General features: G+C 48.6%; 1 protein-coding gene across 18 annotated transcripts in view; it reads right to left on the reverse strand.

Moving 5' to 3' along the window:
* Positions 1–23,053, reverse strand: part of ptk2ab (protein tyrosine kinase 2ab) — a 56,908-nt gene that overhangs the window by 16,875 nt on the left and 16,980 nt on the right. For 11 of the 18 annotated variants that reach the window (XR_014116857.1, XM_081695976.1, XM_081695969.1 and 8 more), the window contains 22 exons: positions 18,104–18,330; positions 16,690–16,856; positions 14,169–14,256; positions 13,329–13,408; positions 13,167–13,229; positions 11,117–11,171; positions 9,877–10,017; positions 9,495–9,572; positions 9,282–9,380; positions 8,853–8,970; positions 8,660–8,699; positions 7,780–7,838; positions 7,305–7,322; positions 6,195–6,251; positions 5,138–5,158; positions 4,197–4,294; positions 4,001–4,085; positions 3,326–3,426; positions 2,315–2,430; positions 2,131–2,231; positions 1,773–1,862; positions 961–1,165 (listed from right to left, as the gene is read on the reverse strand). Coding sequence is in view for 17 of the 18 variants with exons in the window: in XM_081695976.1 (XP_081552102.1) it covers positions 961–1,165; positions 1,773–1,862; positions 2,131–2,231; positions 2,315–2,430; positions 3,326–3,426; positions 4,001–4,085; positions 4,197–4,294; positions 5,138–5,158; positions 6,195–6,251; positions 7,305–7,322; positions 7,780–7,838; positions 8,660–8,699; positions 8,853–8,970; positions 9,282–9,380; positions 9,495–9,572; positions 9,877–10,017; positions 11,117–11,171; positions 13,167–13,229; positions 13,329–13,408; positions 14,169–14,256; positions 16,690–16,856; positions 18,104–18,330 (2,107 nt within the window). In the remaining variant the exon portion in view is untranslated. Of the gene's footprint in view, positions 1–960; positions 1,166–1,772; positions 1,863–2,130; positions 2,232–2,314; positions 2,431–3,325; positions 3,427–4,000; positions 4,086–4,196; positions 4,295–5,137; positions 5,159–6,194; positions 6,252–7,304; positions 7,323–7,779; positions 7,839–8,659; positions 8,700–8,852; positions 8,971–9,281; positions 9,381–9,494; positions 9,573–9,876; positions 10,018–11,116; positions 11,172–13,166; positions 13,230–13,328; positions 13,409–14,168; positions 14,257–16,689; positions 16,857–18,103; positions 18,331–21,309; positions 21,460–23,053 lie in introns of those variants that run through there. The other 7 variants (XM_081695970.1, XM_081695979.1, XM_081695971.1 and 4 more) reach the window with 4 other exon arrangements.

The raw sequence follows: 23,053 nt of genomic DNA on the forward strand, positions 1-23,053 counted from the left end.
GGTGACTCGCCCCGGTGTCGCGTCACTGCGTCTGCACGCCCACCGGAGGCGTGCTCCTCAGACATAACCCCCCCCCAGAGAGCGTGTGTGGACAGGAGCGTGAATGGCTGGCAGACTAGCACTGCACCATTAATCATGGTGCTAACTTTACCTCTGTAGCCGTAGGGGCCTGTTTCTTCGCTGCTCTACCTGTGTGCGGGAATGGGTGTGCGCGTGTCTCCGTAAACGAGTAAGAGGTGGGGAGCCGGGCAAAGGGGAACGGCTACGACTGCGATATCTGCTCCCTTGCCATGACCCCTATGAGATCAACCACAGACAGGAAGTGACACATACTGGCATGGCCCTTACTCAGGGTCAGAGAAGGAATTCCCCCAGCGTGGACCTGGGGGTGAACTCGTGTGCCTGGTGCCTTCCCCCGCAGAGTTCAGGCGGGTACGAGGAGACCGTGCCCTTACACGCATTTGCCATTCGACCGCTCTCAAAACGCTCTCGGGATTTACCTTTAGAATTAGGCAAGAAAAAACACTGATCTGATTGGCACAACAGCCTGCCAAAATGGGAAAAGGAAAAAAAAAAAAAAAAAGTGTTAAGGTTTATGGCAATTTTGCTGATACAAATCACTTACAAAGAGATTTCCCGCTTCCCACCTAACTGCACTGAGAGATGGACACGCAAACTTGCAGACGGGGAGGAAAGCTGTCAGCTGCCAGCGAGTGCGTGCTCAAGCACACCGATCGAGCAGAAGCACAGCCTGCAAAGTGAACTGATCGTTTCGGTGCATTTCAGCGCCCTCTAGTGTTAGAACGCGGACAATTCAGCGTGCCCCCTAAACCTTAAGATTCCTACGGAACTTTGAAGTTGCGTTTATATAGGTAACACACGTGATGCTTTAAAAAAAAACCTGCACATTCTCTGTACACATTCTCCGGCGGGGGTCGCCAGGGCGCGGCGGGCACTGACCTCAGCTGCGCTTTCAGCTCGTTGAAGCGGGGCCGCTTGCTGGGGTCATACGCCCAGCACTTGGTCATCAGGCTGTAGAGGGTCGGGGGGCAGTTGTGGGGCATGGCCAGCCGCTCGCCGTTCTCGATGCGCCCGATCACGTCGTTGTTCTTCACGCCCTGGAAGGGCTTCACACCATACATCAGGATCTCCCACATGCACACGCCTGGGAGAACAGCAGACAGAACACACAAACTCGCACCAGGTCTCACGTCTCTGAGCTCTTGGTCATGTGATTCTGAATTCCCTGGAATGCTCGTATTTATATAGCAGTCTGGTTCCCAATACAAGTTCCCAGCAAAATGTTCTCGGTGTCTGGACGCTACGATGCGACAGACGTCTCTGCAGAGCACATGTGCTATGATGACTTCATATGGCAAAGAGACTGAGATGATGACCAGTGGGAGCTGAAGAGAAACTCAGTGTGAAACGCACACACGCACGAAGCTCACCATTACACCAGGGTGCACACACGCCTCAACATTCCATACACAAAACACACACACGCACCCCAGCCCAACATTCCATAAACTCACCATTACACAAACACACACACGCACCCCAGCCCAACATTCCATAAACTCAGATACACTCCTGAAATTCACCATTACACCAGGGTGCACACACGCACACCCCTTATCATTCCATAAACTCACCATCACACAAACACACACATCCTGATATTCCATAAGCTCACCATTACACAAGGGCACGAACACACACACACACACACACACACACACACACACACACACACACACACACACACTTACCAAACATCCACACGTCACTGGATGAGGTAAAACGTCTGAAGTTAATGGACTCTGGCGCCATCCATTTAATAGGCAGTTTCCCTTTAGAGGCTACAGAGGGAGAGACACACAGCTCTGTTCATTTCCATGGCAACAGTGAACTATCAGTTTGGAAAAGCTGTGCTCTGGACTTAAGTGGACAGCAGTGATAGCACCACTTTGCCTGTGCTGGTGCCTAATGGATGATGATTACTCCAAAGCAAACTATACAACTATATTAAGAAAACAAAAAGGCTTCTCCTAACTAAACCAGTCCCGTTATGTTCGGTATACTGTCAGCGTAGAGTGTCTCAACAACGGGCGACAGGTAGGACAGGACCTTTATAATAGGAGCTGTCCTCCATGTATCTGGACAGGCCGAAGTCCCCGAGCTTCACGCAGTCCGCCGAGGACACGAGCACATTCCGGGCGGCTATGTCCCTGCAGGGGGAAGCAGAGCTCGGAAGTTGTGAGTGGGAGCGCGCGGCGGACACGAGGACGCGCGGGCGCGCGGGGGCACTCACCTGTGCACGAAGCGCTTGCTCTCCAAGTAGGCCAGCGCTGTGCTGAGCTGATAGGCGAACAGGATGAGCGTGGCCAGGTCCAGGCTGTACTTCCGCACTTGCAGGAAGGAGCGCAGCTGCAGACGCACGGGAACACAAACACAGCAGCGCCCGCCTCAGACAGGCTCTTATTGTGGGTTTATTTGTTTGTTTCTTTTCATTGAAAGAAAGCGTTTTTTCATTTGCTGCCTCTTGGGTACATTTTCTTGTGGTAGACCCCACTTGACTTGACCATAAAGCAGTCTAAACCAATTATTAAGGTTGCCAGATTGCCTATTAAAACCCTGCATTTAACCTACGCCTGTGACTATCCCTAATCTCTCTCACCATTCCCTGATTCATATCCACTAGTTCACTGTATCACCCACACTGATATGTAAGGTAATAACTACACTCATTAGTCCCACTTTTATGGTCATTTAATGACCAAAAATATAAAATTAGTCTCTTTTAATGGCCATAAAGTATATGATTGTACAGTCAATGATAACATGGGCATAAAATGTGCTATTTAATAACTGCTTAAGAGCTATAATTTAAACCAAAGTTCTTCCTCATTTGCAGTGCCATGTTGTAACATCGGACGTTATCTCTGCCGACCCAGTCTCTTCGGGAGAAAGGGACTTCGGGTATGGAGTTGGTTTTCAACGGCTCACGCCGCGTAACGGCGATGTACCGGTCAAGTGCTGGACTTGTAAGTGCATACGCGCTCTAAAGAATGTTTCAGCACCTCTCCAGACGCGTCACCGCGATCGTACAGCCACTTCCTGTTCTTCTGTTCAGCAGCCTCGTGCCCGATCTACTGAATGCTTATGAACCAGGTGTTACAAGAAATTCCTGCCAGCTCTAGGAACACTGGGTAATAATCTAGCTTCCTTGGTGTGCTGACCTAGGGCCAGCTTGTCAAGCCATGTTCCTAGTGTAGCATAAGGGAAACAGAGAGAAGGGGGAAGATCAGCATGCATAACACACCTCTCCCAGAGTGCAGAGCTCCATGATGATCCAAACAGGATTTTCTGTGATGACTCCAATCAGCTTCACAATGTGTGGGTGATCGAACTGGCGCATGGTCACTGCAGAGTGAGAGAAACAGCATTCAGACTACTTACAGATAAGCGCACTCCAGCACACACCATCACTCAGTATATTTAGAAATATTTAGTATATTTGCACTTTAACACATTGGTATCATGATAATGGCCTTTGTTTAAGTATGTTGTTCAGTCCAGTGGTCATGGACCACAGCGTAACCATGGCTACAAACATAAAAGTGTAACACACTGAATATGCACTCTCTCAGGCTCCTAAGATGGTTCCTATTCAGTTAATGAGATAAGAACAAAGACAGAAGTAGAGACACAGGGATATAGCTGCCACACACACGCCAACACAGCACGCACAGGAGACACACACACCCACACACAGGTCCCCTCAGCAGAGATTATTCAGGACACGGGGATCCAGACAGCGGCTCGGTGTGGGGGCGCTGGTTTGGACGCGGGCGAAGACGTGTCAACCCGCATCACAGCACCAATGAGAGAGGAGCTTTGATGTGGTCCTCAGCTCACAGATTCTCAATCAGACCGTGTTGGTATTGCGCGCGCACACACACACACACACAGTGGTTGTATATACGTCAGGACTCACGGGCCTCCTGGAGAAACTTCTCGCGGACGCTGTCGGATGTGCTGTTCTTGCATGTCTTTACAGCCACAGACAGGGCAGGGCTCTCCTGCATGGGACAGAAGAGCGGACAGCGGTCCAGGAGCCGAGCCGTCACAAGTGCTGTTGGCAGGTGTGCGTGTGTGTGCGTGTGTGTGTGTGTGTGTGAGAAGCAGGATACCGGACAGACGTAGACTCCCTGGTGGACGTCTCCAAACTGGCCCTCCCCTATGCATCGGCCCAGCTCGATACGCTCCCTCTGGATCTCGTAGTCCCTGGCTGAGAGGACACATGATGTCAGAGAGATCAGAGAACAGGCTGCTTTGGAAGGCTACGCTCAGACGCCATATGAACCAACTATCTCAGAATGACAAGGGCTGGCCTGAGGTCAGTCCTGCCTCTGGTCCCAGTGCATGTGATCGGTAGCTTTATTCTGAGACATTTGATGCACAGGGGCCATGGATTTCAGCCTAGAGTACTTTACCAGTGGTAAAAATCACCTGGCATTGTGGGTAACAACTCCAAAACATGAGATAATGATCTTCTGAAAGTTTTTTTACAAAGGCAACCCTTTCCAAACCAAAAAGCATCTCTGACAGTATCCACCTTACTCCGGCAAATATGAATTCGCCAGGTTAAAGTAATATGAGTTTACACATGCAATGAAAATCATGAAAACAGTTCAGCTTGCAAAACAAACAAACAAACAAACAAACAAGAACAATTTGTTTAAAACTGAGATGCAATGTGAATATGCTGTAAGAAAAAAAAAACAGCCTATTAAAAACATAACCACAGGATGTTACAAGAAAAAAATATACACATTCAAAATACAGTGACCAAAACTCACTACGCGTGCTCGGTCCGCTTGGTCAGTATTTAGTATATCCACCGAACAAAAGTACAGCAAAATATTCACGAGAATTTAGTAACTCGTGACCAATGAAAGTACGAAACCACAATCTGACAGGCAGGAAGAGGCATACACACACAGAGACACACACACAGCTACTCACATGCTTGTATCCAAAACACACAAGGTCAGAGGTTCCGCATTACACAAGCACAAGCCAGAAAACCCCCGAAAACAATACAAATGGAAGAAGCAGGAGAGACCATTACCTTCATCTAGTCCATAGTACTCTGTAGTGCCATTAACATGAGAGGAGACAAAATTGGATACAACACTGGATAATGTCAGGGTCATCATTAAAGGGCAATCCCTCACACAACAAACGCTTGCCATCTCACTAGTTAAGCAAAGAGCTGAGAGTCACTGCCATTAACGTAGACCGTAAGCCTGTCTCTGGTCACCTAGGTGAAATAGTTTTTTTTGTTTGTTTGTTTGTTTTTAAACGTCTTGCTGTACAGACAGTACGGCATAGCGTGGCTCACTCTCTGTTCCTTCCTGAGCTTGCTAAAGTATCTGCTGGCCGGATCTTGGAATTTTCCCCGAGGCTCCTGAATTACCAAAACGCACAAAGCACGAGCACATTCCCATGGCCAATCAGTAAATCGCTAAATGCGCGCTATGGCAGTGCGTGTACGGGAAAAACTGTTTTTCTGTTTGGATTTTAGAGGCCGTCTTTACTCGTGGAGGGGGTAAGGGTGCCTGTTGGAACAGGGGACTGCAGAAATAACCATTTCTTCATGAACAGAGAGCATGGGTCTGAAAAGCAGCTGTATTAAGGAGAGCTCGATAAGTCCAGCTGTTCGCTCTCGGGGCCGGAGTTGCTCGGCAGTAAGCAGCGCACGGCACCGCACAGCCCTCGGAGTTTGTGCGGCGGACGAAAGAGCGGTGCGGGCGCTGGAAATGGGGTTAGCGTCGGGTGCCTGGATCCCGATCAAAGGCTCTGGGAACATCTGGTCTGACGAGACAGCGGGGCGAGGAAACGAGCACGGACGAGGTATTAGGGCGGAGCACACCTGCCACACCTCCCAGCTGATCCTGGATCAGGCTTCGCTACCTCAGAATACCCAGGAGAACAGCAAAGCAAAATACGGGCGTCCGTGGCGTAGTCCGTTACCTTCGGCGCCCGAGCCTGGACCAATCACGTGTAGCCAAATCCTAAACCATGACCATTAGCAGAGGAAAAACCCCAGAAAACTACAGGAAGTGTTTCTTTTTTTTTTCCAGCACCTGAGGGCTGCGTGCACATAAAAAGCTGGGTGTACTCACTGGACGGCATGGTGTACGTGTCTTCGTCATCTACGATCTCCGCGTAGTCATCTGTCTCTGCGCGAGAGGAGGGAGACGATGGCGTGAACCGGAGCTGAGGAACCGTCCAAACGCTTCGGCGGATATCTCAGAGTCTATTCTTTTTTTCTTTTTGTTTGTGGAACCCTTAAAGGAGGTCCTCCACACTTCCCTTCGTAACTACCACCTCGGTGCTACGGCAGAACCCCCTACAGTGTCTACACACATTCGCGGAGCCCCACTGAATGTTTAGCAGGTTTGGCAGCCTTATAGGATATGCACAGCTGTGGTATGAGAGAGAGAGCGAGGGAGAGAGAGAGAGAGAGAGAGGGAGAGAGAGAGAGAGAGAGAGAGAGAGAGAGAGCGAGAGAGAGAGAGAGAGAGAGACAGACTGCGTGTGTGTGTGGAGATGAACAGCTTTAGTGTTTTTGGGAAAAACAGATGAAGTCATGGGCAAAGCAACACTCCTGCCTCTGCTGTCTGCTTCTAAGGGAAAAACTTACAGCTAAAAGTTTAAGGAAAGATCTCCCCATCAAGGCAAGGAACGGCGCCGCTGCTGGCAGGCCTGGGTACAGCCAAGCAACACATCCTGCCGATATCCTGCCCAGCTCGTATCTGTGTTGTTGAATATGAGCTCACGGTTTGGATGAGCGGGGGTAGGAATCGCCCAGGGCTTAGGAGACTCGCCAAATATTCACCCTCTCCTGCCCCCTCCCCATCAGGGAAAAAAAGATGCAACAGCTGGTGTTGACAGATAAGGATCCAAAATGAACTCAGCGTGGCTACTCTATTCAGACTAAACCACCTTGAGTCCCAGGGCAGGTTATTACCGTTGTGGTGGCTGCACATGCGCGCATCGAAAGGTCATTACCAGCTGGACATTAACAACTGAGCAACGGACGGCTGATTCCACCACACTGCTCAAACCCGTTTAAAAGTGGAGCGTTAGTCAGAAGGAACTTTGCCTGGGCAATTCCTTTTCGAACACGAACGTTCTCTGGTGGTGCGGTTTGAAATTTTACGCTAGATGACATGCTCAGTTCAGTAACGGTTTTCACTCGGGCCACATAAGAGAGAGGAACATGACTTTACCATCCCCGCTAATCTCATCTGCAGATCCGAGAGGCATGCGAGAGATCGCGGAGAGAGGGAGACAGACAGACAGACGGACAGACAAAGAGAGACAAGGAGAGATTATATTCATTTCTGGGAACCACAGAGAGAAGCAAAAAAAAGTTGTAGGGTTGCTTGTTTCAGACCGATGGCTTGGACATGTGGTAAACGTCGTCACACACTCAGAGTGAAAGAGCAACGCGTCTGTGACTGCACGGTGTGTCAGTGGCCAGGAAAGCCACACAAAGTCTTCGACTTCCGATATGCTAACGTTCACCCACCCGCCCAAAAAAACCCAAAACACTGCACACTGGTATCAGAGCTGCCGCTGTCTGTTAAACACCTATATTATCGTCAGACTAAATGCAGTCATTATCTGATGAAACCGACCGAGGCCTTTCACTCAAACGCCTCTCCGCTTCAGGAGCTAAAAGGCAGGTGTGCCGAGACTCACCCGAGATGGAGACGGCCCTGGCCCTGACCCCCTGCAGCCGCTTCTCGTGGTTTGAGGCTCTGTGGAGCAGAGGTTGCAGCTGGTGAACGCTGTACATCATCACAAACAGTCAAAACGCAACATCGCTCTCCTCCGGCTAGAGCAGACCGACGGGGACACAAGCTTGTCGCTAGAGGAGGACAGGACTGTTCCATTGGTCTGCAAAAGACGGGGGGGGTGGGGAGGGAACCTAATAGATTACAACCTGTTTAAACAAGGGCATGGGCAGGCCAGGGGCTGTTGTTTTGCCATGGTAACAAACTGAGAAATTCCCCATGACCAAGGCGGGTAGGCCGGCCCAGAGCGGCAGGTTAGATGGGAGATGAACAGAAGCGCTTAAAGTCGATGCCCGAGACAAAAGAGCAGATTATGCACAGACACGTCAGCTTGGCTCGCACAGGGTTAGGTTTTAATGCCTGCATTCTCCTTTTTGTGACAACTGACGGGCCGAGTTAACGTCTGGGCCTGAGGTGAGAGAGGCCTGGCAGCCGGCGAGTCAGACGGAAAGGCAGCCTGCCGTCTTCGTCTCCATCACAGACACAGGTTCACACACGCACGGCGAGGAGCAGGAGAGATCATCAAGCTCTGGATTCTGCTGCGTCAGCACGGAAAGGCACGAGTGTCAGCTCCCAACCTACCCCGCCGCCCCCTCCCCGCGTCCTTTATCGCATCCGCGGCGATCGGCAGGGGGCGTGGCTGGGACTCGAACTCCAATCTGATGCGAAGGGCTTGCCACTACAGTGCTTTGGCCAGGGGGGTTTTCCCGTAACACCGAAGGGGGGGGGGGTAGATGATTATCGGAGAGATCGTTTGGTTTACAAAAGGAAAAAATATCACTTACTTTGGAGCCTTTGGGATTGAAGGCAATGCTCGCTCTCCCTCTGTGGAACACAAGACACAACTTGCTTTAAGCTGGGAGCATAACGGTGCAGTACAAGACTACACGCGGTGATAAAGCCAGCAGAACAGACACAAAACCCGCTCACCCGAACCGCGTACAAGTCTGAGGTCAGGTGGAGGAAAGGGGTTTGTACCTTTTTGCACGCGGACGATGAAGGACAGGGAGGTCCCGTTGACGAGGCGACAGTACCCGTCGATCAGGTCGGCCATGTTCTCCGCGACGCTCGGCGTCGGTGTGGTCACTGTTAGAGGCTGCAGGATGCACGCCCACCACAATGGTACACGTGCACACACACACACACACACACACACACACACACACACACACACACACACACACACACACACACACACACACACACACACACAAGACTTATGTATATAGCCCCGGGTAAACACACAGAACTTAAGTGTGGAACTAAATCTTCAATAAGTATTAATATATATGTGTGTGTGTGTGTGTGTGTGTGTGTGTGTGTGTGTGTGTGTGCGAGTGTGTACCTGTAGTGTGTGTGTGTGTATGTACCTGTATGTGTGTGTATGTGGGTGGGGGGGGGGGGTACCTCTGCTGCTCCAGCAACATCCAGCTGCAGGATGCCCTTCTTCTCCTGCTCCTCAAACTGGATGCTCTGCACATGTGTGAAGTCGGCCAGGTGTGTCGGCTGTACACGCACACGCACACACGATTAACGATGCTTGCAGCACACAATCTCCTGACTGCAACATTAACACCCAGGGAGGTGCTGTAACTCAGGGATGCCCGCGGCCGTACTCACAGCTGAGCCTTTATCCGTAAGGTAGCTGACTCCCTCCTCAGGGCCGATGGCTAGCTCCACCGCTATCACCCAGCTGGACTGGAGGACACACCACAGCAGAGGGTCGGTCTGGCAGTTCAACCCCACAGACTGTCCAGTACTTAATCACACACGTGGCCAATAATAACAAGCCTGACTGCTTCGGCTTAACTGTTCCTTTTCAGCCAGCAGAGGTCATTAGAGTCCATGAATAATGTAATCTCTTCACTAAACATCTGCCTAAGAGACAGAAATTTTCTTTTCTTTTTTTGGGGGGCAGGGGTACAGAAAAAAAAAGTACCAAACCCCCCAATTGCTGAGAATTCCAAACTGCAGGATATGACGGCGGCGGGTATGAACTCACCCCGAGGGCACACTTAAAGCACTCTTTATCAAATCTGTAAATGGGTCCCAGGATCTCGAAGAACTTGAGGATGCTCTGTTCATCGTTGAAGTTGGCAAACTGCTTAAAGGTCTGCTGGATGGACTTCCGTAATGACTTGGGCTGTGAAGAGAACACCAACCGCACGACTGGATCACTTTTCAGTGGGCTTGGCTTCCACACTGATGCTAAACAGCTCTCTTTGAATAACATGCAAGAAAATCTCCTCCCATTGGGGGAAAAGACATCAACCATCAATGCATATTCAAACGTTCAACGCTAACTCAATGAATAATTCATTGACTTGGAGACTCAGAGCTCTTTTAAGGTGACTGTATTCCCTTTATGTTTCCTTACTGAAACATAAAAAGAGAAAAGGACGTGTTACTGGGTTTGCCGCTTTTCCGGAAATTTTTGCACCCTTTAAAATGTTCACTCAAATTATAAATCAAGGGAGCACCGTGTTTGCAAAGAGTCTCGACGTAAACAGACCATCATTACACAAATATTATATTCAGATACCATTCCCCATGTTTAATTATCTAATTGGAATCAATTAGACAATTTCATGTCAACAACATTGAAGTCAAAACACCACTCCAAACGGATTTCAATGAGTAAAATCTATCTACCCGTGATCCTGACGAGTGCTTTGGTTTCCATGACGACATGTAAAAGGCAGTGGGTAATTGGAGGCAGTATTAGGGTAGAGGGAGGGGGGTGTGCCTAAGCGAGAGAGAAACAGCATCCGCACAAGGCAAGCGGACGGGCCTTTCATGTTCTCTAAGCCTCACCCTAAATTTGACTAATTTTGGACCCATAAAATTAAACATGTATTTTTTATAGAACGCAAGGTGGATACCGTTTTTATCACTTGTTTTCCCTCTGCAGCAGGGATCTGTCCTAAAATGTAACAAAACACACAAACGCACAGCAGCAATTCCAACATAGTGTACTATGGCTCCACTAAAACATACGTTTCCGTTTTATTTATTTATATTGTGTTTCTTTTTGGTCGCATCACTTGTCATAAGAAATTGCACCTTGAGCCTAGACGACTCCGTGGGAAAGCAAGACAGCCTTCAGAGAATGAGCACGTTTAGTTCAGCCTTAGAACCTCACCACCCAAAACCCCAAGCAGAGAGAGGACGCAAATGTGGTTAAAGCAGCGTGGGTGGGGCTTCGTCCCTGCCGTGGCTCAGGGGCACCTGCTGAAGCTCACCTTGACCGAGTCCAGCAGACTCTTGGGGAAGAACCTCCTCAGGCCGACGTCTTTCCTGCGGAAGAAGCAGAGGGGAGAGAATTGAGGGTCAGGAGAGGAAGTCAAAACGGTTTAGTGCATGCGAACAGATCTCGGGCTGGAGCTCAGACTGGACTTCCGCTTCACGTACCACCGAGCCGAGAAAGTTTCTGAGGTGTCAGCTCGAGGCAATCTTAGTAACCTGGACTGTAACCCATGGGTCCAGGTGTGCTTCAACAGCCAAAACCAAATCACTGTTTTTACCTGTTACTGTTGTTGCTATAAACAAGCCTCTTGAAACACAAGCAGGGAAGACTAATAATGAACTAATGTTGAAGAAAATGCTTTCTACACACCTAACTGGAAAAGAAAACCTCCTTAGTCTCCAAAGGTGCCCTGGGTGTGATGTAACCAGCATTAAAAAGGTATTTTAGGGTGGCACTAGCAGGTCAAAAGCCAAAATATTTTGCTCTCCATTTTAAATTATAATATATTCTATAGTAATATATATTATACTGTATCACAAGAGATTTTTCAGTTTCATTTTCCAGTCCGGATTGGATATTAATTGTTCTCCGATACTTAGTTGCGAGTGTCCAGGAGCACCCCAGGATTAACTGAGTTCCCTATGGGAGATTCTGGAAGTTCCAACCTTATGTCACCATGGCTGGGGGGCATTATTCTCCACTATAAATAGAGCAGACAGGTTATGGAGAGCGCAATTTACTCTGACCCATATACAGCAGAAGAGAGGAGCGAGGAGCGAGGAGGTGTCTGAAGCATCATCCGACAGCCTCTCTTTCTCCGGGAGTAGATAACCCACAACCAGCCTCAGCACAGGCGGGTGAGGCCGAGTGGTGTTGTACAGGGGGGAGGGGCTGAGTGGTGTTGTACTGGGGGAGGGGCTGAGTGGTGGTATACTGGGGGAGGGGCTGAGTGGTGTTGTACTAGGGGGAGGGGCTGAGTGGTGTTGTACTGGGGGGAGGGGCTGAGTGGTGTTGTACTGGGGGAGGGGCTGAGTGGTGTTGTACTGGGGGGAGGGGCTGAGTGGTGTTGTACTGGGGGAGGGGCTGAGTGGTGGTATACTGGGGGGAGGGGCTGAGTGGTGTTGTACTGGGGGAGGGGCTGAGTGGTGGTATACTGGGGGGAGGGGCTGAGTGGTGTTGTACTGGGGGGAGGGGCTGAGTGGTGGTATACTGGGGGAGGTGCTGAGTGGTGTTGTACAGGGGGGAGGGCCTGAGTGGTGTTGTACTGGGGGGAGGGCCTGAGTGGTGTTGTACTGGGGGAGGGCCTGAGTGGTGTTGTACTGGGGGAGGGGCTGAGTGGAGTTGTACTGGGGGAGGGGCTGAGTGGTGTTGTACTGGGGGAGGTGCTGAGTGGTGTTGTACTGGGGGGAGGTGCTGAGTGGTGGTATCCTGGGGGGAGGGGCTGAGTGGTGGTATCTTGGTGGGAGGGGCTGAGTGGTGTTGTACTGGGGGGAGGTGCTGAGTGGTGTTGTACTGGGGGAGGGGCTGAGTGGTGGTATCCTGGGGGGAGGGGCTGAGTGGTGTTGTACTGGGGGGAGGTGCTGAGTGGTGTTGTACTGGGGGAGGGGCTGAGTGGTGGTGTACTGGGGGGAGGTGCTGAGTGGTGTTGTACTGGGGGGAGGTGCTGAGTGGTGTTGTACTGGGGGGAGGTGCTGAGTGGTGGTGTACTGGGGGGAGGGGCTGAGTGGTGTTGTACTGGGGGAGGGGCTGAGTGGTGGTGTACTGGGGGGAGGTGCTGAGTGGTGGTGTACTGGGGGGAGGGGCTGAGTGGTGTTGTACTGGGGGAGGGGCTGAGTGGTGGTGTACTGGGGGGAGGAGCTGAGTGGTGGTATCCTGGGGGGAGGTGCTGAGTGGTGGTGTACTGGGGGGAGGGGCTGAGTGGTGTTGTACTGGGGGAGGGGCTGAGTGGTGTTTTATAGTCATGTCTGATCTGCCATACATCCACTTATCAAGTGGCAGAAAGCTAATAATCAAAGCACGATGCCATCACTGAAAGGCCGACTTACTCTAGCAGTTCGTAATTAGACTTTTTATCAAGGGCGTTTCCTGGCATCTCTCTGAAGAACCTCCTGAAAAACAGAAGAAAAATACAGTACACCGATTTGCCATATTTATGTGTTCTGTTTCACACACACACACACACACATTATGCAATTCAAATCTCTCACCTGATTTCAAGGCAGCCAAGTTTAAGTGCAATGTCTTGATCAACTTGATCAGCCACTTCCGTCATATAATCACTTCTCACCTAGAGGGTTGTAGTGGGGTTTGGGGGGGGGGGGGTATTTAGAAGGAGAATTAGAGCCCCGTGACTGCAACAGAGCCAGCATGCTCTGAAAGGACAACTCTGATGTTTATAGCAGAGCAGCATGAGAGGATGAGAGAGATCTTTCCTTATTAGCCTCAACAGAATGCATTCCATATGCTCTAGAAATATTGTCCTTGATGTAGTTATGCCGACAGAGAGAGAGAGAGCACACCAGAAGATGAAAGAAAAGAAGTGCTGAAGTGCATTATAGCCGACTGCAGTGAGCATGCCAGTGGGAGCAGACATAATGGATACATACACGGGAACACACTAACAGCCCTTCCACCATATTGCAGTGGGAACTGCAACATTTTGTTACTGCGTTTCAAAGGGACCAAATATGGGTCATGACTTAACACGGCCTCCCTCCTGAGAACAGACTGATACTGGACATCGGACACAGGAGGGCGGAGTGACTGCAGCCTCCCAGCCGGGTAGATGACCCCAGAGAGGGATGCAGGCTCCTATCCTGTCTCCTGTCATTTCTGGTCTGCTTCCGGTGAACTTGGCACCGCAGACACTTAGTGATGTGCTAAACTAAAACTTACTGACCTAGTTTAGCTACACTGCAAACACCCTGCAACACACACACACACCCCCGGACACACACACACACACACACACCCTCCGTGACAGTGGAATAAACACGTGCACATGAAGATTTACACATGGCTGAGGAGAGAGTCTTCAGGCTTATTACCTGATGGTAAAAGTAGTTGAGAGTTGGCTGATCATCAGCGAACTGTTTTAAGAATCCTTTTGGCAAGTAGCGTATCCGCAGTTCATACCTGAGCACAGAGGAGAAATTATACAAACTAGTCAAACACAGTTTCCAAACTGAAACATGCTCAGTTAGCACAGGTAAACACGGAACGCGGATCTGATCTAGCATTTGTATTAAACCCTGCTCATTTCAATGGCATTTGCTGGTGCTTAAACACATGTAAATATCGGTCTTAAACGTGGATATATTTGTCTCATTTAGACATGGCTTGAGCGAATCACCAAATGCTTGAAAATTCCATGTGACTGACCACACAAGAAATACTGAGACCACACGAGAATTACTGAAAAATTGTCTTTGACTTAGCAGTAATAGTATAATAGTCCAGGTTGCCTGGGGGATGATTTAGGTATTCCAAGTGCCTTAACAGCTGTGAGTCTGGGAAGCAGACTGGGAACGTAGCAACGAACCAAACACAGGCAAGCTCTCAGTATCCTGTGTGAGTGCAGGCTTTATTGATCCTCATTCAGTTATTTCCAGCTAAGGCTGCCCCTTGGTACACAGCCCCCCAGTCTGTCTGCTCGGCCTCAGCCCCAAAGGCTGCTTGTCTACGCACTGCCCTGTAGCCTGCCTGTGCGCTGTCAGCCGCAACAGAGGCGGTGCTTGCGTGTGAGCACACGTGTGCGCGTGAGAGCGGTCCACACGCGTCAGCCACCAAGTGTTCACGCCGTACGAAAGTGATCAGGGATCGTAGCGAGGTGTTCCACGTCGGCCTGCCAGAGACCTCGATTACGATTTCACGAATGCTTGCACCAAGCAGTTGTCCGCCTGTCGGGGAAAATTCCACCCATTCCTCCCCATTTACTCCCAGCCTCTTTACGGTCTGCTTTCAATAACCCCCGATTACCCAGGCAAGCTGAGCCCATGACGGCGTGCCAAAGCACCTGTCAGAGGTTCGTATTGGAAATCTGTTCCAAGGACACAAGGGCCGAGGTTTGCTGTGGTCTGCGATGGACAAGGGATGAAGGCAAATGTCGCGAAACATTTTGAAATTTGTTTTGAGTGGGGCCGGGGTAACGCTGGGCTAAACGAGACTCTCCCGCACGGTTTATACAGTTTAAAAACAACATTTCATCCTAGAAAAACACCGGAACCACACGTTGCTAGATCCATTCCTGTTCCATCCATTAAACCACACGACATATTCCTTTCTCAAACAGGTGATCCTCGATGGTGAGCGTTGTGGGTGGAGCGTCTGTTGTAAAGTCCTGGGCCCACTGTTATAGCGCCGCGGTTCGTCAGAGCTGGCGAGAGCTGCAGCCTGTGCGGGGAAAGTGTTCACCCTTTGACCTGAACGCCTCCGTTTATTCCACGCTAAGGATGAGCCCCATTCACTTCAGAGCATTCGACAACAGCTCTCTATCTGAGCAGTTCACTGCGGACCGTGTCTGTTGTATTCTCTGAGATTAGACATCCTCTGCAGTGGGGTTCAGGAAGGTGCAAATAATACAGTTGACATCCTGTTCGGTCTGTTTCGGGTGACCTGAGAATCGATGCACTGCAGTTTCCCCCCAAACATGCCAACACGTGCTTCCGTTTTCACGGAGCCAGCATGACCCAGATATTAAGGCCTACATTTCATACAGTAGGTCTATTCTGGGACTTGAGTCTTAGGAAGTGTGATCAAACAGAGGAGGAGGCACTTGCTTTTGCATTATTTAATGTTTGCTCAGAGGCAGGCAACAGTAAGCCAATGCTCCATTAGGAAAAAGCTAAGCCATTACTGGACTAAAAGAAGAGATCAGAGGTAGAGGGTCTTGGAGAAGTGACCAGAGGTATATAGGTTAGAAGTAGTGATCGCTGGTCTTCCTCGAGGACCATTAAGCACCTACAGCTGATCCAGAACGCAGATCTTCTGAAGATCACTCTTGTTACTCCAGTGCTGTTCCTTTCACAGTCTTCCAGTAGCTGCTCGCATCAGATATAAAACTCTGATGTTCGCCTTCAAAGCCAAGAATGGACCCCCTACAGGATGGCAATGGTGAGAGCCCAAGCCACGCCTTGAACAGTCTGAGCTTCAAGAAACGCCCTCCTTCAAGTCTCGTGAAGACAAAGAACCAAGACTCTTCTTTGTCCTGGCTCCCAGTTGACGGAACAAACAGTGCAAACTGGCTTCTCATAGCATCTCACAGCTTACTCCAAGCAACTTTATTTCAGTATTTGATCTATATTTAAATACAAAGTGCTTTTGCTTCGCTGACACTGGGAGGAGACAGCCATGGTTGCTAAAACATAAATCGCTTTATGGCGCTCGACAAAGGAGTGAAGCTTGCTTTCAGTGAATCTATTCTCTTCTGCCTGTCGCAGCTCTGAAATGTACAATGAGAGACTCATTCACATATGCCGTCACTGAGGTACTGCAGCTGAATTTAAAAGTAAACGCGAACAGTTACAATTACAAATGCGTCAAAACACTCCACGTGAACAGCCACCTCACCTCCACTCGTCCTGAGGGTGGCTGCGCTCGTAGCGCTCCCGTACGCGGGACACGCCTGCGTCCGGGTGGAGCCAGCGCACCTCGCCGGAGTGCAGGTGGCTGAGCCGCAGGCCGAAGCAGGCCACGCACCGCGCCTTGTGGATGTCCACGATCTTCTGGATGACGCCCTGAGGACACAGAGCACACAGAGTTTCCTTCACGGGACGGGACGAGCGGCAGTTTCGAGAGTACGCGATCATTTCTGAAGAAGGCTGACGTGTGTGGAGATTACAAGACAACGTGGCAGATTGGCAGGGACCCTGCACGGGTTCTTTGAATCTGTAAAAAGTCTGGCGGGCTTTATAGGAAAGCCTGCGTAACGCCTGAGCCACCGTGAGGTGGGAACACCATCACTGAGAGAAGCAGCTGAGTGAGTGAAGAAATTAAGCACTCGCACACCGATGGGGTTATCGCGGATGTCGCGGACCAGAAGGAAAGAAGAGAAAGCGGGAGAGTCGGAGACGGAGTTGAATCAATAAAGAATCGCATGTAAAACAAAGCAAGTGTAAGATGGATACAGAGATGGAAAAAGATGGGGAGAGTGAGAGTGAGAGAGAGAGAGATCACACCATGCAAGTATGATCTAATGACTGATCATGTTTAATGGTCTCTCGTGCAAATGTTTAAATCCAGAATCAGTCCTTTATGATCCGTCAAGGTATAAATAATAATAAATAATAGTCTGTATTTACGTGACTTGGCACATGTATTACGTCCTAGACTACAGGTAAAGACCTAAAAGGATTTGCTTAATATTTAATACAGTGTTTAGTTCATCATGTCATACACGTCATCCACAGCCAACCTGGTGATGGCAAAATAGGGCAAGTTCATGATTCATGATTCAAAAACCAAGCCATGTTAATCATTTAGAGCAACGGGTCACAGGCTACTACTCTCTACTCGACTAGCCACAGTGGGAGGAGGGGGGCCATTTTACCTCCTGCCCGTTAGGTAAAATGGACCATTGATGAATAATCTAGAAAATGTATTGCAATTTGAAATAAGAGCATGGTGCTACATCGAACATTAGGAGGTATAGCAGCATTATTCAACCAGCCATTTGTTTATATCATACACAAAATCCCACTGTGCCCTGTAAACACACAGATCAATGTCAAATGCCCCAAATGAGTGTCAATACCAGCTCTAAAAACAACAACAAAAAACCCTCATGCAGTCAAAAGTGTAAAAATTAGTTTCTTTAACCGCCTGAACACACCCAGTGTTCACACATGCATGTATGTCATATCCCATGTTTCAAATTCAAAATACTTCTTTCACATCCTGCAGGCCTGACTGCTTTCCTTACAAAGCCAATCTGCATGTTCCCAAACGACCGAGGGTCCCGTGGCCTCGCGCAGCCCTCGCTCACCCTGACGTCTGTGGAGTCCCCGTGCCTGATGTTGCTGGCCCACGTGCACGGCTCGCTGCTGCTCTCGAAATAGTGGAAGACTTTGAGCACACGCTCCAGGGTGCCGGCCGCCCGCTCCACGCCACCGCTGTAGCGCGGCTTCGGGCCCTGGCCCAGGGCGTGGTTCAGGTTCGGGTCCACGTGAGCTGCCGCCATGCCTTTGGTGGGTGCTAGGTGTCGGTCATATTCTGCAGAGGAAAGAGGAGAGAGCATTACTAAACAGAAAGCAGTGTGAATCTGCATACACTGTACGCCTGCAAACGCCTCGTTACCACTGTTAAAAAAAAAACAAAAAAACATTGGCTGATCATGGTCCATGCTGAAGTTCTAAAGGAGAAAAATAACAATCAAATACACAAAAATAGTAAACATTTTGCAATTTTATAAAACCCTGAATTCACGGTCATCTACAAGCCTATGCTTGTTGAGGTCTTGTTGTTAAAACACTAGTGGTCAATTAACTAAATAGGTTGCATTATTTATATACATATCTGATATATCCATTCGTCTTAAAGGTGCTTCTAGTCTATGAGTGTTACACAATTCAGATGTAGTGCATTGGGTGCTAAAAGGAAAACATTGTGACAAACTGAAGCTATGTATTGTTTTGTTTACACACACACACACACACACACACACACACACACACACACACACACACACACACAGCCAATCGGAGACCACCTTTTGTTGTAATTTGCAGTGAGCAACCATCATGTACAAGTCATTTTTTTAAATATAGTAATAAAAATGAAACAAATGTAACATTACCATGAAATATCAAATCCCTCCATATTTCATCACTATTTAATTTGTCTGCTCTTTCACTCGTCCATCTTTACAATCTCAAATCCAACCTTAGTTAAAGCTGTTGCTGTTATAGCTGTGTCCTGTCAGGACAAAAAGCTGTCAGTTGGATCTTTCCAAATTCCAAAATCCTGAAATCCTTTGACCAATAGTACGCACATGAGGGGACTGTTTAAAAGTATGTGATGTTCACATTCTGACAGAAACACTACAATTATTTCAAAGTACTGGTGGCAACTAAATGTTTTCAAAAGACAGAGAACAGGGTCTGATTTAAAAGGTGTGATGACAGAAGTACATCTGATGTTTTTATATACACATATATATATACACACACACACACAGCCTGGCCAATAAAAAGGTCACACACTCTAATATTTCGTTGGACCGCCTTTAGCTTTGATTACTGCATGCATTCGCTGTGGCATCATTTCCACATGCTTCTGCAATGTCACCACATTTATTTCTACCCAGAGTTGCATTAATTTTTCCCCAAGATCTTGTATTGATGATAGGAGATTTGGACCACTGCACAAAGTCTTCTCCAGCACATCCCAAAGACTCTCAATGAGGTTCAGGTCTGGACTCTGTGGTGGCAAATCCATGTGTGAAAATGATGTCTCATGCTCCATGAACCACTCTTTCACAATTTGAGCCCGGTGAATCCCGGCATTGTCATCTTGGAATATGCCCGTGCCATCGGGGAAGAAAAAATCCATTGATGGAATAACCTGGTCGTTCAGTATATTCAAGTAGTCAGCTGGCCTCATTCTTTGGGCACATAACGTTGCTGAATATACACCTGACCAACTGCAGCAACCCCAGATCATAGCACTGCCCCCACAGGCTTGTACGGTAGGCACTAGGCATGATGGGTGCATCACTTCAGCCTTCTCTCTTCTTACCCTGATGCACCCATCACTCTGGAACAGGGTCAGTCTGGACTCATCCGACCACATGACCTTCTTCCATTGCTCCAGAGTCCAATCTTTATGCCCCCTAGCAAATTGAAGCCGTTTTTGCCAGTTAGCCTCACTGACAAGTGGTTTTCTTAAGGCTACACAGCTGTTTAGTACCAATCCCTTGAGTTCCCTTCGCATTGTGTGTGTAGAAATGCTCTTACTTTCACTATTAAACATATCCCTGAGTTCTAGTTGTTTTTCTACAATTTGATTTCACCACACGTTTAAGTGACCGCCGATCACGATCATTCAAGATTTTTTTCCCACCACATTCCTTCCTCGAAGATGTTTCCCCACTGTCCTTTCACTTTTTAACGATCCGTTGGACAATTCTTAACCCGATTTTAGTAGCTTCAGCAATCTCCTTAGATGTTTTCTCTGCTTGATGCATGCCAATAATTAGACCCTTCTGAAACAGATTAACATCTTTTCCATGACCACAGGATGTGTTATTTGACATGGTTGTTTAACAAATGAGAAGCTACTCACTGCATCCGTTAGGGTTAAATAACTTGTTGCCAGCTGAGACATAATCATCCATGCAGTAATCATTAATGGGAGGTTCTTACTCATTTGCTTAGTTAAATCTAGGTGGTGACATTTTTTTTTTGCCCAGGCAGTGTGTGTGTGTGTGTGTGTGTGTGTGTGTGTGTGTGTGTGTGTGTATGTATGATGCTATAATCCTATATCATACATTTTATGAATTATGGCAAATCAGTAATATGCAATCAAATACCTACTTTATTATCTACTACCTATTTCTTTATTAAAAGATAACAGATTCTTTCCCAAATTCTGACAAAACAAATCTCAGGAATCTCAATAGTAGCTCCCTAGCAGTCAAACAATTTCTACTGCATGGTAACAACACAAAAACGAACTTTTCAGAGACAGCAATAAGATCTAATCTCTGATCTCAAGTTGCCATTTACCTTTAAAATACAGAGGGAGAGGCACAGAATAAAAATTCAAACCAATCAAATTTTTTTTAATAAAAATTAACAGCCAAACGCCAATTTGTTTTGACTTTTAGCTCATCTCTGGCACTTCCTGTCCAGCTCATAGTCCTACTTTTTCTGTGACAAGGCCAGCATATACGAGCCAGAGCTATGCCAAACATTGCAGGATTCCAACAGCGCTTGGGACACTCGACAGCCCAAGCAAACCACTGAATCTCAAAGTACACACACACACACACAAACACACACACAAACACACACACACGGAATACTATAAACGGATCAGGGTAGGGCTGGTCCTGTTGGAGTCTCCCTATGCCTTTATCGCACATACTCAAGCACACACGCATAAAAACATCCCCACAGTGTTTCCTCTGCTCTGACAACACATCCTGCTCATCACAATGCGCTCTCGCAGGATGAAGCTCGAGCGAGTCACCGTGGATGTGCAGTTCCTGTCCGTCTCTCCCGCAGAGACGAGGAGACGGCAGCCTGCTCTTCCTGAGCCGTCCCCCCTACGGCCTGACAGCAGAAAGGCCGGATTCCCACACCATGTCTCGGCCGGCTCGCGTGCGGCGTCGTGTCGTGAAGACATCCTCCCCGCCCCTTTAGATGTGATTTAAAAAAAAAAAAAAAAACGAATCCCATTAATAATGGTTTTTAAAACTGTCAGGCGACTTGGTCAATGCATCACTGCAAGCCTTCTCGTTTTGGCTCGGAGGCAGACGATTGGCCGAACATTTCCGACCCTTCCTGTCTCGCTGATTAGTTGGACAAAGACTCTCGCCCCAGTTTGTGCTTGATCAGCCTTTTGGGGTGTCAGGCCAGGAGCTGGGAGTGGGAAAGGCGTGACTGATCGGTGAACATAGTCTCCTGCACATGTGCAGTAGAGAGTGCTTAACAATACCACTTCCACTGTCGAATCAAACCAGCACTCCTCCTGCACAAATCATAGAGCAAGTGGAAATAATTGGGAATGGCTGCATCACGAGACACATGGGGTGATGTCTTTAAAAGAGTAAATATAAAGCTACACAGGACAGGAAAGCCCAAAAAGAAACCATGCGACAAACAAAATATTTGAAACTGCGGTCTTAGAAGGCATCGCCACATGTCAGACACCTTTAAATGTTCTTTCAGTGGTTTCAAGGTGATTTGACCTTCAAAACGCACGCTTGGAGCTAAAAACCGCTAGGGTACAAACGTTTATTCTAAGGACAGCACGCGAAAGCCTCTGATCTCATCCAGCACTGCCCTCGCTGCAGTGTCCGTTACCCCCCTCCGCGGCTCTTACCGCGGGTTAACGACACATCGACTGTGCCGGGCTGCAGAAGCTGCGTCGACTCTGAGGTTATCAACAGGAACGTGCTCATCCTATTGGGCCTGGCTGAATGCGGTAGCAACAGCTGTCGATAAGCATAAGAGTGACGAGCCCCTGGCGAGCACCGACAAGCACAGATCTAGACGCCTCCACCTTTCGTCCCACACAGCCAGGCCTCTCGGCTTTGTATCTTTCTCTGCCGGGGCTCAGAGGAAATAAAGCACCTCTCTATAGCCGAAAGTGTCGCTGAAGCCCTTTCCGAAGGTTCTTCCGAGGTGTGGCCCCGGAGGTCAGCCCCGACGCCAGCCTGAAACGTCGAGTTGTATGAAGGAATTACGTTGCTAAGAATAGCCCTATAAAATAGACCTTGGGAAAACTATTTTTAGCACTAACATTCCCTTAGAGCTGAGAGGTCTGAAGGTACAGAACTGAAGTAAATGAACGGAGAACTGAATGGTCTGAAGATCTGCTGCAATGGCCCAGCTTGCGTCTCTGTGAAGTTCTCAGGACCAATATCATTAAACATTAAAAGGACTGTTACTGAAACAGCTTCTATGTCAACATCACTCAAGAACTAGCTTTACATCAGATGAAACTACACTGGGACACACATTACGTCTGTTAGGATGTGTCAAGACATCTTCTTGGTATGAACAGGTCAACTGACTGCTGTTGCAATCAAGAACATCCTAGGCTTCCTTGCCCTTCTCAAACCACGCTAGCCGCATTCAGTCAATTACAGATTATTCAGACAGAAGGTTTGCCATGGGCTTGTGCTTCACCTGGTACACATTCACTAAAGAAAAGGCTCCCACTTGCCCGTTGCTATCGATTTTTTTAACTCCTTAAATTCCACCTCCGC

The sequence above is a fragment of the Electrophorus electricus genome, chromosome 14, assembly GCF_041902795.1.
Source record: "Electrophorus electricus isolate QZ-2024a chromosome 14, ASM4190279v1, whole genome shotgun sequence".
NCBI lineage: Eukaryota > Metazoa > Chordata > Actinopteri > Gymnotiformes > Gymnotidae > Electrophorus > Electrophorus electricus.